The following is a 14,049-nucleotide window of genomic DNA, read 5'->3' on the forward strand; positions in this document are numbered from 1 at the left end:
AATTAAATGGGGCCTTAGGGATGTTCCTTAGGGGAGTTGCTTTGAAACTTTCTTCCTGTGTTCTCATTTGTGCAAGGAAATAGAAAATATTTTTGCTCAGATAGACGAATTTGAAAACTATGATGTTTATGGCCATTTCAGTATAGCATTAGGAGTAAGTTCTAAAAATTCTATTAGGTTTTAGGAACTTAATCAAACTTAAGCCATATTTTCAAGACATTGTAGAAAGCCTGACTTTCATTGACACCTCAGGACAAGATAAAAGGTATTTAACTGCTTAACCTTTACTGATAGTACTGGAATATGGATATGAAGCTGATCATGCAAATGTCTCTTGTAGTGCCTAAGCTGCTATTGAAAATGGTACATAGGTTCCTAAATCCCTTTAAATGTAGCACATAGCATGGATATGATGGGCAGGAAAGTGACTCTCTTTCCTTACAAAACAGTTTTTGATGAAATGAAAAAGTCCACTTCTGCCAATTTTTGCTTCAAGTTAATGAAAAAAGGAAATAGAAAAATCATTAGTTTAAAGATGCCCGTCACAGAGAGGGCAAAATAAAATCTCTTCTGTTTTTAAAGAAGCAGAAAATGGAAAATTTCTGGTAAAAATCAGCTTTGCTATGCTTTTGCCCGAATATCTGCATTTCAGAGGCTATCTGTAAAGCAGGGAAGGTTTCAGGTCTGGTGGACTTGGTTTCCTCTCCATGCTTTCCTCTGCACATAAAGCCACTTACTTTTCTGATGGAGTTAAAGACATTAGTTCCCAGCAGAGCAAAGTGAAGTCTGGGGGCATGGGGGGAGAGACTTTTCTCTGTTTCATGGAAAATATTTGCCTTACTTGTGAACACATTTCTCGAAAGCGAACCCCAAAGCCCAGAAATGGCTGACCAAGGAATTTAAAAGGAGAAACACTCAGAGTCGGGGAGCAGAGTAATAAAGTACAGGTTTGTTCTGTAACAAATTCCAGTGCTTGTGAGACTTTTTTGGACATATGGAAGTCCGTTTAGGAGGAAAATTGTTTGCAGCCGCTGATTCAGAACCTATTGGAATCAGTGGAAATGTTTCCATTGTCTTCTGTCCTGAAGAAATGCTGTTTCTGTCCTTCCTTCCATCCCTAGCCTGTGCTCACTCTCTGGGCCATATGGATTTCATCTCCCTCAAAGACATGTAAGAGAAGAGGGTTTGGCTGTTTAACAGCATGATGTAGCTATGTGGACAGGAATGGTTGATTTCTACTTGATTGGCTACAAATCAGGTAACCAACGCCTCAGTTTTGAGCGGCTGGCTTCGGAGAAGTTATCTGGGTGCATCTGGCTCTCCTATCACAGAGCTGAATGTGGCTTTAATCACATCAGCATGCTAATTGTGCCCCTCAAGAAGAGCTTGGAAGAATGAGGGTCTGCGTTTTGACAACCATCAGATTTCTTTATTGCTGACCATAATTGCTGGGCTGTCCCTGGGAGAGTGCACTGGGTAATTGCTTATCTGGATAGTGCTCCCCTTCAGCTATTGCAGCTCAGGGACTTTTCTAGCATTAAACCCAGAGCCAGTCTGCCTGCAGAGGGTGGGCAAACCAAGCCCACCAAAAACTGATTTTAAAGGATCAATTCCGGTTTCTCTTTCTGCAAGGCAGCCTCCCAGGAATGGGAGCACAGAGGGGACGGATGCTCACAAGCACCACTTGTTCTCATCAGGTATCACCTCCAGATGTACTTGTAATCATCGGCACTATCTGCTTCCTACCACTGAGGCCAGGACAAGTGCCCACAGAAGGGGTGACAGCCTGCAGAGCAAGAAATGTTGAAGTGTTTCAGCCTCTAAAAGAAAACATTGATATTTTCGGGCTGGCGCTAAGTTTGAGAGAGAGCACAAGATCAGGTGCGAGATGCAGGACAGAGGTGGTTTTCTGCCTTCAAACAACACCCATTTTACAGGATCTGGTCTGAAAGAGGCCCCTACCAGGCACGCAGAACGCGTCAGCAAGCAGCTGAGCAGGGCTTCTGGAGCAGGGCTGACACACGGATGCAACAGACTCCTTGCTGACAGTGGAGGCAGAAACCTGGAGTTTGTGTTTTCTGGAGGAAATAATGACAAATCAGTGAGCGCATACAGCAGGCTGAAAACAGAGGGCTGGAGCTCAGCTCCCCCTAACACCTTGGACCAGCTGTGTGGCCCAGACAAGTCCCTTCCCTTCACTGTCCCTCATTCCCTTTCATTCCTCTGCCTTACCCCTCCCATGTTCCACATCCTTTGGGGTAAGAACTGCCTTACACAGAGGCACCCATCTCCACCTCCTGTTTGTAATGATAATCCCAATGCTACCATCAATTCCAGCGTAAGTTGACGCACCAACAAGGGAATCTTCCCTGAAACTGATTCTGGGTATCAGCTGGCTCTGTTCCCCACCTCTCTCCACTGAACTGCAAGTTTCGTGGCAATCTTCTCTGGGTATTCTGGACAATGAATGTGTTTCTCACCATGTAATTAAATTATCCACTTTAGAAAGAAAAAGATGTGGTTTTGTTCCCATTACAAAAACAAACAAACAAGGACTGATCTTTATTACAGGACAAGGCTACTCAACAAGTGTTTTCTGGAACTCTAATAAACTGCTGAAGAAAGTTTACAGCTGAGCCCTAAAGATGGTTTAGTTTTCCAAGTGGCTGGGATGTATTTATTTCCCATTTTCTTAACCCACAGCATGGTGAACAGCTTAACATGCTCTTTCCAGGGTTCAGACGGTGTCAACCCAAACCCATCTTTTTCACCCCGAAACAGTTAACTGCTTTTTAATTAAAACCACGCCAATTATTCATTTTCAAGTTTTGCATTTATTTTTCCCCATTTGTGCAGCCGACTTTTTGGTTTTGCTTCCACTTCATTAAAACGGCTTCTAAAAAAAAATAAAAACAAACCTAAAAACCCCAGCCACACACCCAAACCAAACAACACAAGTATACAGCAAGGAGCCTTTCAAGCAGATGGCGTTTTGGGTGTCAAGGGTGTATCTGTGAAGCAAAGGGCCAGGCAGGTTAGTGACAATCATGCTTTGTGACATCTGGAGAAAGCCTTGTCCTTTGAACAGTGGGCAAAAAGTAGAGATGGGCTTCCTGTTAGAAAGAAAGCAGCAATGCAGGAAGCCCTGAGGACATCAGTTTTAAGATTGCAGAAGGAGAGGGACGACCGGTGACCATCAGCAAGCGGATCGGGGCACCCATGTGCAGAAGCTCTGGGGTCTCTGTTGTGTTGCCCATGCAACGTGTAGTTCAACAGTTCAGCAACCAGACCCAGGGACTCTCATGCTGCAAGAGGTTGAACATGCTCCTTACTTTAAGCACATCCTCTGTGTGTGGAGATGAGTGTGGATAGATGTCCCCATGGGAGCGAGGCACTTAAATACAAGTTGGTTGTTAAGCACATGCTTAAGTATTTGGCTGGATTAGCAGACTGGTATTGAAATGTTTGCTTTTTGAGAGAGCCCTCAAAACATTAGAAGGTTCTTTTTTTTTTCAGTTCATTACTAGGCCTGCCAATGACATCATTCGTTTGCAAGATGAGAAGTGTTTAAATGAGATTAAAAAATAATTAAACAAGACACAATTTTAATGACCACTTACAAAGGAGATTTATGGACATGCATAAAGCTGCTTTCCATGGGAGAGGGACTAAGCTTTTAACAGTTACCTTCCTTTGGAATTTTTTTTCCCTCTTGCAATATAATACCCACAAACATTTGTGAGTTGTGACTGTGCTCTGAAGGGTTAGTCCTCTTCCAGAAAGGGGGGTGGAGGGAGAAAGGATGAAACAGTGGTGCCAATTTGTCTGACCAGACTCTGATTATGTGAGGTTTGGTTTTATTTTTTTTTTTTCTTTCCTGCAGGGGAGAGAAGCTGGTGGGACACTTTCTCTCTCCGGAGTTAGGGATATCTGATATCCAGCCCAAGAGCAGTCCAGCAGACTGAACTTTCATCTCCAGCAGTGAGGGATTAAAGAAAATAAAATAAATAATCAAACCTTGTGGATAAACTTCTCAGCTAAATTTGCAGGAGATCTCAGAGTTTCTGCTGGGGAAAGCAGGGCCATTTGAATGTCTGATTGTAAAGAGCAGATATCTTTTTAATGTGCATCAAGAAGGGGAGAGAAAGAAGAGATCACTTGGAGGAACAGAGGTGGTTTCAGTACATCTATTTATTTATTTGCGTGCCCTGGGCCCTGCCCTCCTCCTGCCTAGCCTGCTATCCAGTGACCCTCAGTGCTGATTAAAGTTCCCGGGTGACCTCTGAGTGCTTTTGTTGCCCTGCCTGGTAATAAAACCCCAGTAAAACGGCTGGCTTATCCAAACTGGCGGCTCCTTACGCAGCCAGCTCTGGAGCCAGCTCAAGTCTGAGCCCTTGGGAACACGTGGCTTAGCCCTGATTTATCTTGGCTAGCTCTGTTTAGCTGGCCTGGGGGGGTTTCCTGGTGGCCATCTTGGTGCCCCAGGTAGCCATGGTAGGTGAGTAGGCAACCTGAAAGGGCCACAGCCTGGTTTCTTACTAGGCAGAGTCCTGGATCCTGAGGCAGGTAACTCCCACTGAAATCCTTGAAGGGGATGGAGCAGGTGTAGTGCAATGAAGACAAGCGCCATCCACCTGCAGGACTGTGCCCCGTCAGCCTGTGCTCACACGGCTCCTGGCTGCTGGAGCAAAGCCATGGTGGGGAGATGTTTGTGCTGATACTGCTGCAGTTTCCTGATGGAATCCATGAACCCCCATTTTATGTTGTCTTGAGAGGCCATGATGTCTGTCACCTGCTCCATCCATATCAGCCATGGTGCTGACCCTTGGGATCATCTCAGGACAGTGCTGACACACACCTCTCACAGAGGCAGCCTTGGGGGCCAGAGGCAGAGCTGATAGTCACATGGGCATCCTTAGCAAGGGCAAAGCCATAGAAGTGAAGAGCTGAACTCTAGTTCAGATCCACAGACCATCCAGGCTGGAGATGAGGACATTCCCTTCCTCATAGCCCCTCTTCCACTGAGTAGAAAGCTTGTAGAAAAAGAAAATAGGAAACTAGATGTTACCATTGCCAGCTGGTGAATGTGCTTGTCATCTCTGTTGAAAGCTAGGTGGCAACTGTTGAAACTGTCTTGAAATCGAAAAACTGGGACTTGTACAGACAGACTGATGAACAAGTTTGCACTCTCCCAGCCCCCTCCTCCACTTGTGTCTTATAAATGACAAGGCTAGGGAAGGGGTCCAGCCCTAACTGGGTGGGGGAAGGTCTGGGCAAGGCAGATTGGAAAAGGTAGGGGCCCTGCTAGTGAAAACTCCTACCAGGTGCTGCACAGACAGCCCAGCTGCCTCTACCCTGAAAATCAAACCTCTGAGACTCGGGGCTATCCAGATGGGACTTTGCAGAAATACTATTCAGGAGGAGATTTACCTGGCTGTATTTGGCCCAGAACTCCCTCCCCAGCTGAGCATGCTACCAAGCCTGCTACATGGTGCCAGTTCCCATGATAGTTCTTTTGCTGTGAGGTGGCTTTATCCCCGTGTTGAGTAACACATACCTTTCTATCCTTCCTCACCCCCACCCACACGTGGCCAGAGGAGATGGCAAACAGAGAACCCCTTAGCTGGTATCCTGGGGTCACCTCCCCTATTACAACTGGTACCCAGCAAAAAAAAATGTAAGTGCGTGGCCTTGCCCCACCATCCACATGGGGCTGGAGCCCCATGCGTTATGCATATGTGCAAGTGCTCTCTTGCCTCAGGTTCTAAATCTCATACAGTGTCAATGCTGTGATATTCCTAAATAAGTTCCTGTAGCCTAGTATTTATCACTCCCATGAACCAGTAACAAGCCACCTCGCTCTGACTGGAGATGTGATAGCACTTCCAGGAATGATTGTGTGTGATGTGAACTCAGCCCCTGGTTCGAAATATTATGCAGAGGAATAATAAATCTCAGCTTTAAATTGCTGCCCCATTTAAGCTTTGATTAGACTCTGATGGTCTGTTCACCCTGGAGCTGCTGGTATTAATCTGCATGCTAAAGCCTAATTATAAACTGCTCATGGCATTTCCAGATGATATCAAGATGTTTGGGATTAGAAGAAACCCTGATGTTGAGTTTACAGCTTGAAATGACTGTAGACTACCTGATCCCCACAGATCTAGTAACACACCTCTGTGCAGGGAAGAAAGGAAGAAAAGAGGGAGATTTGGCCGAAGTGCATAGCAGGAGTTTGTAGGGGAGAGGTCTGGCTCCAGACTTGCATGTGTGCATACATACCCCAGTGCTCACACACATGTAAGGTGATACACCTATATACACATGCATGTTCCTGCAGGTGCTTTGTGTCTCCAACTCTGTGTAGTTCTGGGCAGAGCAAGCACAAAGGAGCTTGAGACCAGACATTTCAGTGAACGAGCACAACAGGGTGATGGGAGGAAAAGTTTCCAGGGCAGCAGAGTTCTGGTTTGGCTCCCCAGCACACAGACATCAGCAACGGAGTCCAGCAGTGGGGATATCACTGGGCTGGGCAAGGGACGGGACAGTATGGATGCAGCCTGAGAAGTGGCCAGCAGCAGAGAGATGCTCTGATTTGATCCTCTCATCAGCTTGCCCCTAAGGACCTGTGGCTGATGTTTTGGGGTGCAAAAGGGTGGAGGTGTATCTTGGAGTGCTCCCTCTCCAAAGTAGCTGTCACTGTGGGCCTAGGAGAGGAGTAAGCATTGCTTGTGCCCTCCTGTCTTCTGAATGACCCATCTGAACTGCTGTGGTCCAGCCAAGGCCCTCAGGAGAGTGGTGCTGGAGGGTACCCAGCATGGATCAGAATAGCCAAGCAGTAATAAATTGTGTGTGCATTTTGATCAGCTTTCCTAGAAGCACAAGCCTGTGCAATGGTACTGGCTGTTAGCTCCTCCTTCTCCCTGCTGCCCTCCTGCAATATTTAAACTGCTAGGATGAAACAAATTTGGCAGATCAAAAAAGGGCTTTTAAGACATCACATGCTGAGAAGTTTCATGAAAATAAGGTAGGGAAGAGAAACCCAAACTACTTCCTCACTGAACAAAATGCCTCCACCTGAGTGCTATGATATTATTAGACAGCTGAGAATGCACACCTGTGTGTCACAGCCTCCACAGGTTCTTCTGCCTGTTTTTATTTTTTTTCACCTGAGGTACAAGAGAGGATATTTAGGGCACCTGAAACAAGTGTGTAGTCTATGCTGGAAAGGTGTGTGATATTGTGGCTAGTGCAGAAGAGCTGAATGTGGGAGCAGAGCAGGCGAAGGTTTGGCCTAATCAGTGCTTGGTGCCTTCCTGCATCCCACTAACCAAGTCCAGCAGAGAGCTACAAAGATGATCAGGGGAATGGATCATCTACCTTATGAGAAAGGCTGAGAGACCTGGGTTTGTTCAGCCTGGAGAAGACTGAGGGAGGATCTTATCAATGCTTATAAATATCTGAAGGGTGGGTGTCAAGAGGATGGGGCCAGATTCTTCAGTGGTGCCCAACGACAGGGCAAGGGGCAATGGGCACAAGTTGGAACACAGGAAGTTCCACCTGAATGTGACGAAAAACTTCTTTCCTGTGAGGGTGACAGAGCAGTGGAACAGGCTGCCCAGAGAGGCTGTGGAGTCTCCTTCTCTTGGTATATTAAAAATCTGTGCCCCCTGCTCTAGGTGTACCTGCTCAAGCAGGGGGGTTGGACAAGATGATCTCCAGAGGTCCCTTCCAACCCCTACCATTCTGTGATTCTGTGATCTGCTGGCTGAGTGACTCCAAACTATGGGCCACAGCAGCTCTCCCCCTCTCTGACCTGCTCCAGAGATGTTAGTGTTGCCCAGCTGCCTATCTGCTCTAAGATTTCTTGTTGGCTGCAACACCCTTGGGAAGGTTGTCAGATCTTCTTTGTTGTACCTGAAAACTGGCACCAAGACTCTGGCTGTATGTGTTAGGAAGCTCCCTGTTTGGACAGATGAGATGGTGAGGGGAACATTTCTGAGGGCTTATAGCATACTTTGGTAGCCCATATACTGGAGCTGGGAACCACCGGAACTTCCAAGTGCATGATTTCATGGGAACTTGCAGGAATTGGGGCAAATGATCAAGTTTGAGTTTTTTCTCACTGACGCTGCAGATTGAGCTTGTAATTTTCTATGAGAAAAGAAAGCAGAAGCAAATGTGCTGGTCATCTGCAGAGGTGCAGATCTTTGGCTTTCCCCTTCTTGATATGCAACTAGGGGAAGGAGAACAGGAGAGTTTGTGGTTTCTGCCTCATCGTTGAGCATCAGATGTGGTCACAGCGTAGGAGATAGGTTTTGAGGTAGGGCTCCAGCTGGTGACTCTCACTGATCTCCTTCAAAATGATCACCACTTTTGGGAGCAGGAAGAACCAAACTGGGGTCTAGCTGCTGTCTGCAGTGTAAGGCTTGGCCTTTCAGTTGTGGGTGCTTTACCTAGCAGATTCCTGGCTATTTCAGGACCTTCGGTCTTTTCCTCTCTCTCCCCGGCAGCAGAGGCTCAGAGGTCCCTGCCTTGCTGGGAGCATGAACAGGAGGCAACCATTCCCTGGACAACCTGGGAAGATGGAGGACTGGGGCTGTGAGAAGCTGCCAGGCAGGCACGTGTGGGAGAGGAAAGGTAGGATGGGAGGGTGGTGGGGAACAGTAGCTGTCCGTTCAGCTTGACACCAGGCTAGTGGTGAGGTGGGAAAGAGATGTCTAACTACTTGGTGCCCTGTGGGTTTTGAAATGGTGTGTGCCTTTGCTGTTACGAGCCATCTGTGGTATGGGTGTTCTTTACAGCCTCGGGAACTGGAGTATCCTATTGTCTCTCTTTGGATGTGATGGACAAGCTGCCTTTGCATCAGTTTCTCCATCTGAAAAGGGGAAGTTTGTTGAGATCTTTGGATTTCAGCAGGCCATGGTGTGGCTTACACCTGTCCTATGGCTATTTATCCTGCAGAAATGCCTGGAGACCCTAGAGCGAGTGAATGGGTTGGCTGTTGGACACTCACACAGGAAGAAACTGATGCATCTGGGATGGGTGGCAAATGTCCCATCCTCTTCTGCCTTCAGTGCTGGTGGCTGGAGGGGGAAAAGATGAATGCTAGAAGGCAGTACCCTTGAGCATACAGGTAAGGTGATAATATCTGCCTGTACGCTAACCTGAAGTTTTCTAAAACTTTTAATCAATTTAAAGCAAACAGCTAATGAAGGGATGTTTCATGCTTGTCCTGTAAAGATGGTCCTACTTCTGTTTAGTGGCAGGCTGAGATCTGCAGCTATGCAGGGCCCTGGGACCCCTTGGCTTGTTCATCCAGGAGCTCAGAGAGCATGTCCTTCAGCCCCTCCCTCTCCTCATCTTTCTAATTCTTTCTTTTCTGTTTGTCTTGCTCATGATCTTTGTGGGTCACTTTGGTTCATCACTTCTCATGTAACTTATTTCCTGCAAGGTCCCTTCACCCATCCCACCCATTCCCGCAAGCTTGGGCTGATCCCAACTAGAACAAGACATCCTGCTACAAAGAGCGTGTTCCAGTACTTTCTCCTTGTGGGATTTTTTCCCCTGGCACTATCTCTACTTCTACCTTACTTAGGCTGTCTATAGGGAAACCATGCTCTCCATGGAGCAGAGTATCATGGATACTGCACTAATTCTGCCCCCTGGCACATGCAGGACAGGGCGGCATTGCTTTGAAAGACTAGCTTGGTCCCAAAGGCACTAAAGATGATTTAGGGAGAGAAGCAGTTCACTATTCTGAGGTGTCAGAATAGTCACCACCTTCTTGGAGCCCAGGGGGTTCCTACCACACTCATTTCCACACTGCAGGCATGCCTTGGCCTAGGGCCTGCCTGGTCATAGCAAGTTGAAAGAAGAGCCACAACCCTGTGGTGCTTTGTATGGTGTTGGAGGCCTCCCACTGTTCATAACCCTCTTTCTTTTGAGACAGACAGAGTTGGAAGAGTTTCACTTAGGTTCGTCTTGTCCCTCAGCAGAGTTCTCCCACCCAGTCACAGAAAATCAGGTGTGTTGCAGGAGGCATCTGGGAAAGTAGGTGTTCAGGCCATTTCCAGAATGTGAATCTGGCATCCCATGTTGCTGTTCAGCCTGTGGGTGCTATATGTATAGGGAGCACCTCTGGCTGACTTGAGGGTAAAGCCACAGTAGCCAGTCTTGGAGCTGGGCCCCTTTATCGCCTTGCAGGAGAGACTCTCCCTTTGTAGCAGATGCAAACATGGTGATGTGGTCACCCACAGCATCAACATGTTTTCACCCCACCAACTTTCCAGGGCATCTGCTGGTATTGGGCTGCTTTCCCAAACTCTGAGACTGGGAGGGAGGATTGTCTGAATGATTCCCTTAGGCATGGGGAGATCTAAGAAGAAATACTTCTTACCAGGGTTGTCAATGAGAATATCAGTGAAGGTGGCAAGAGCTCTTGCTCTGGTTTCTGCTGTCACCCCCCAGCAGAGGATCCATGGGGCTAAAAGCAGTTCCCCCATGCCTTCCCCAGTGGAAAGAGGTGCTTATGCTGGGCCCAGCACCCACTCAGAACAGCCAGGTCAGCTGCAACATCCATTTGAAGAACAGGGACAAAGTAAAACCCAGCTCACCAAGAAAGATGATGGCCAAAACTCTGGGAAGGGGTTTTTCATGCACTGGGCAGCCCACAGGAGTGTCTACAGATAACCATTCTTCAGAGCGTACACCCACCCACCCTGCTGTGCCTAAACCCGGAGATCCTGAGAGCCAGGGTGCAAGATGTCAGCATACAAAAGCCAGCCAGATGCAGCCCTGCACACCCACGTGAAGACATGGCTCCTTCCCCATCCAACACATGCAGGTATGTACTGCAAGACATCATACTCAAATGCTCCAACAAGCAGAAGGGCCAGGCCAGTAGGCAGTGAGGCACACACCACTCTGTACATAGATGCATACACAGCATTTTTGGGTATATATACACCCACACATTTCTGTACACACATGTAACCTTGTCCCAGTGCTTTTCATGGCCTTCCCAGCCTGTGCCCACCAGCTTTGCTCACCCCCAAGCCATGGACAGCAAAGCCCCTCAGCCCTGCCATGCTCATTTGGGTCTTTGAGACCGCTAAGGGTAAACCGGGACCAGAGGAGGGGGGACCTGAAAGCAAACTAATGATGGAAATGTCTCCTCCATGCCTGTGCCTTAATTAAATGCATGGAGAGGCTTGGGGAAGCACATCTGTTTTCAATCTGGAGCCCTTTGATGGCATCAAATGTTCTTTCCCCAGATCAGGGGGGATGGAAATTCTGGGCTGGCTGTGGTAGCTCAGAGCCCAGGCTCCAAGCGGCCTTTCCTGGCCCCCAGGATCCTGTCCTTCACTGCCAGCCCTGCTGCCCTTGGGGCCCTTCTGCAGGGGTCTGGGGATACCTCCCTGCACTCCTACCTGCCCTTGGCCACAGGGGCCATACCAAACTCCTAGGGCGCTCTGAGTGTGTCCTCCTCCTCCTGTCCTTTTCTCTTTAGTGTTTCTCTTTTTGGCCTGCCCCCTGCTTTTCTTCTGCTCTTGCTCTCCTTTTGGTCTGTCTTTTCTTTCTTAGTTCTCTGTTGCACTTTTTCTTCCTCTTTCACTGTTTTTTTGCTCTTCCTCTCTCCTGTTCACGCTTTCTCTTTGTCACTTTTTCATTTGCATTTCTCATTTTCACCATTTCTCCCCTTCTCTTCTCCTCTGCCCCGGGAGCCTTCCCCAGAGCTGTACCCACCCTCCTCTCAGGTGGGGATCCCCCCCACCTCCTTTGCACCCCTCAACCGAGGGCTCCCCCCCTCCCAGGAGCTGAGGATCGCGACAGGGTCGGCACTGCCCACCCCCGTCCCGGGGGGCGTCCCACGGGCCGTCCTCCCCCGGGTGCCCGGCGTGTCCGAAACGCCGCGGAGCCGCCTCCGCCGTTTGAAGTGCGGGGCGGCGGGGAGGGGAGGGCAGGGCCGGGGCGGAGGGAGGCAGGGAGGGGAGGGGAGCCGCCGGCAGCGGAGGCGGAGGGACGGGGCGCAACCGCCCCAGCGGCCCCACAGCCACCCTGCGCCTCCCGGCCGGCGGCAGCTCCCCGCGCCCCCGCTGCCGTCCCGGCGCCCCAAGCCGGCCGCGCCGCCTTCTCCCCTCCGGCATGTTTTAAGCCCGGCCCTACCCGCTCCCCTTCGGGCTTCCCCTCCCGCCGCCGTCGGGTCCCGTCCCGTTCCCCCCGCCCCCCCCAGCCGCCGCCGCCGTCGGTCCTTGCGCGTCCCCCCCTGGAAGGGCCGGCGGCTGGGGGGGAGCGGGGGCGGTGGGCGCCCGGGGGGGGCGAGGGCAGAAAAGCCCCGCTCGACACCATGGCGTCCAGCTATGCCCACGCCATGGAGAGGCAGGCCCTGCTGCCAGCCCGCCTCGACGGCCCCGCCGGCCTGGACAATTTACAAGCCAAAAAGAACTTCTCCGTGAGTCACCTGCTGGACCTGGAGGAGGCGGGCGACATGGTGGCCGCCCAGGCGGACGAGGGCGGCGGAGAGCCCGGCCGGAGCTTGTTGGAGTCCCCCGGGTTGACCAGCGGCAGCGATACCCCGCAGCAGGACAGTAAGTGCGGAGACACTGCCCCCCCCCCCCCCCTTTTCATCCCTCCTCTGGGCGAGGGGCCGCTGCGGCCGCTCGACGTGCGCCGGGATCCCGGGACGGAGCGACCGGCGGCGGCCGGGGCCGGCCCCGAGGGGGCTCCCGCCGGGAAGCGGCCGGAGGAGCCGCCGGCAGGCCCCGCTTCCTGAGCCGGCCTTCCTCGCCGTGCCCGGGCGGGGAGCCCCCCGCGGCCGTCTGCCCCCCGCCCAGCCCTCGGCGGCGTGCGAAGACGCTTGTTTTCCCCCAGCCGCGTCCCGGGAAAAGGGGAGCGGCGAGCTGCCCTTTGCCGCTGCGCCGCCCGGCTTCTTCTGCCTTTGGGGGACCTGGGGGCGGGCAGGATCGGGCCGGAGGGCTGAGCCCCCCTTTTCCATCGCTTGCCGGGGGGCCGAGCACGGGGCGAGACGCGGCAGGCGGCTGAGCCGCCATCCCTCCCTCCTTTCATCCATCCATCCATCTCTCCATCCATCCGCCCGTCCCGTCGGAGCTGGGACCGGCGCCGACGTCGGCGCCGGGAAACCGCTCGGGGGTCTGGATGGGGACCGGACGATTGTCCGACGACCCGCCCGCAGCATCGCGGCTCGCAAACAGCCCGGGGGTGCAAAGCGGAGCCGCCGGTACCTGCTTCCCCGAGCCCCTGTTCGCCCGGTGCAGACCTGAACCGGGCAGGGCAGGGAGCAGACCTGCCCTCCGAACGGCCCGTCCTAACGGGTTCTCGCTTTGGGAACCCGTAAAACAACAGCCCGGCGGCCAGAGGGGACGGGCGCCGGCTTGCGCGGCGTTTTCCAAGCGCCGCTCATTATTTCCCAAGGGCAGCGCTGTCCGAAAGGGCGAGGCGGAGCGGGGTGAGGTGGGTGTGCGGGGCCAGCGATTCCCCCCCCCTTACCCTCCCTCTGCTCTCCGTTTAAAAAAAAAAAAAAATATATATATCTATCTATCTATCTCCCCGGCCTCAGGGACTGGCCGCGATTTTCGTTGTGGGTAAGGGCTGGCCGCGGCCGCCCCCGCCGTATCTCCCGTGGGGTGGGCAGGGGCCGTGGCTGTGGGCACGGGCTGCCTTCCCAGGGACTGCCACCCCCATCCCGGGCCGGGGAGTGTTGCCCTGCCGGCGGGGAAAAAAAAAGAAAAAAAGCCCACCGAAAAGCGAACGAAAATTGCAATCGTATTTTTCGTTCGGTTTTAGTTTTGTTTTGTTTTTAGTTTTCTTCTGGTTTTTTTTCCGCCGGCAGCTGCCTCCGACCCAGTTTTTCCCCGCGGATCCTACGTGGCTTTCTCGGTATCCCGAAAGAAACTGGGCTGGGGAAAGGGGTAACTTTCCAAAAAGCAGCCGCTCCTTACACTACCACCCGTGGGGTCCCCGAGATTAACCCCGGCAAGACATTTCCTCCGGGTGGGGAAGCATCATCCCGCGGCGGGTTTATTGCGG

The 14,049-nt window shown here is 51.5% G+C and overlaps 2 protein-coding genes across 2 annotated transcripts in view; both read left to right on the forward strand.

Moving 5' to 3' along the window:
• GORAB (golgin, RAB6 interacting) overlaps positions 1-9,050 on the forward strand; it is a 33,139-nt gene extending 24,089 nt beyond the window's left edge. The window contains exon 5 of the mRNA XM_075097042.1: positions 8,965-9,050. Within this exon, the coding sequence (XP_074953143.1) occupies positions 8,965-8,983 (19 nt within the window). The 3' untranslated portion in view covers positions 8,984-9,050. The remainder of the gene's footprint in view (positions 1-8,964) is intronic.
• A 2,913-nt stretch (positions 9,051-11,963) lies between these two features.
• The window catches only part of PRRX1 (paired related homeobox 1), a 40,759-nt gene continuing 38,673 nt past the window's right edge, over positions 11,964-14,049 (forward strand). The window contains exon 1 of the mRNA XM_075097044.1: positions 11,964-12,590. Within this exon, the coding sequence (XP_074953145.1) occupies positions 12,350-12,590 (241 nt within the window). The 5' untranslated portion in view covers positions 11,964-12,349. The remainder of the gene's footprint in view (positions 12,591-14,049) is intronic.

This window comes from Phalacrocorax aristotelis, chromosome 6 (genome assembly GCF_949628215.1).
Source record: "Phalacrocorax aristotelis chromosome 6, bGulAri2.1, whole genome shotgun sequence".
NCBI lineage: Eukaryota > Metazoa > Chordata > Aves > Suliformes > Phalacrocoracidae > Phalacrocorax > Phalacrocorax aristotelis.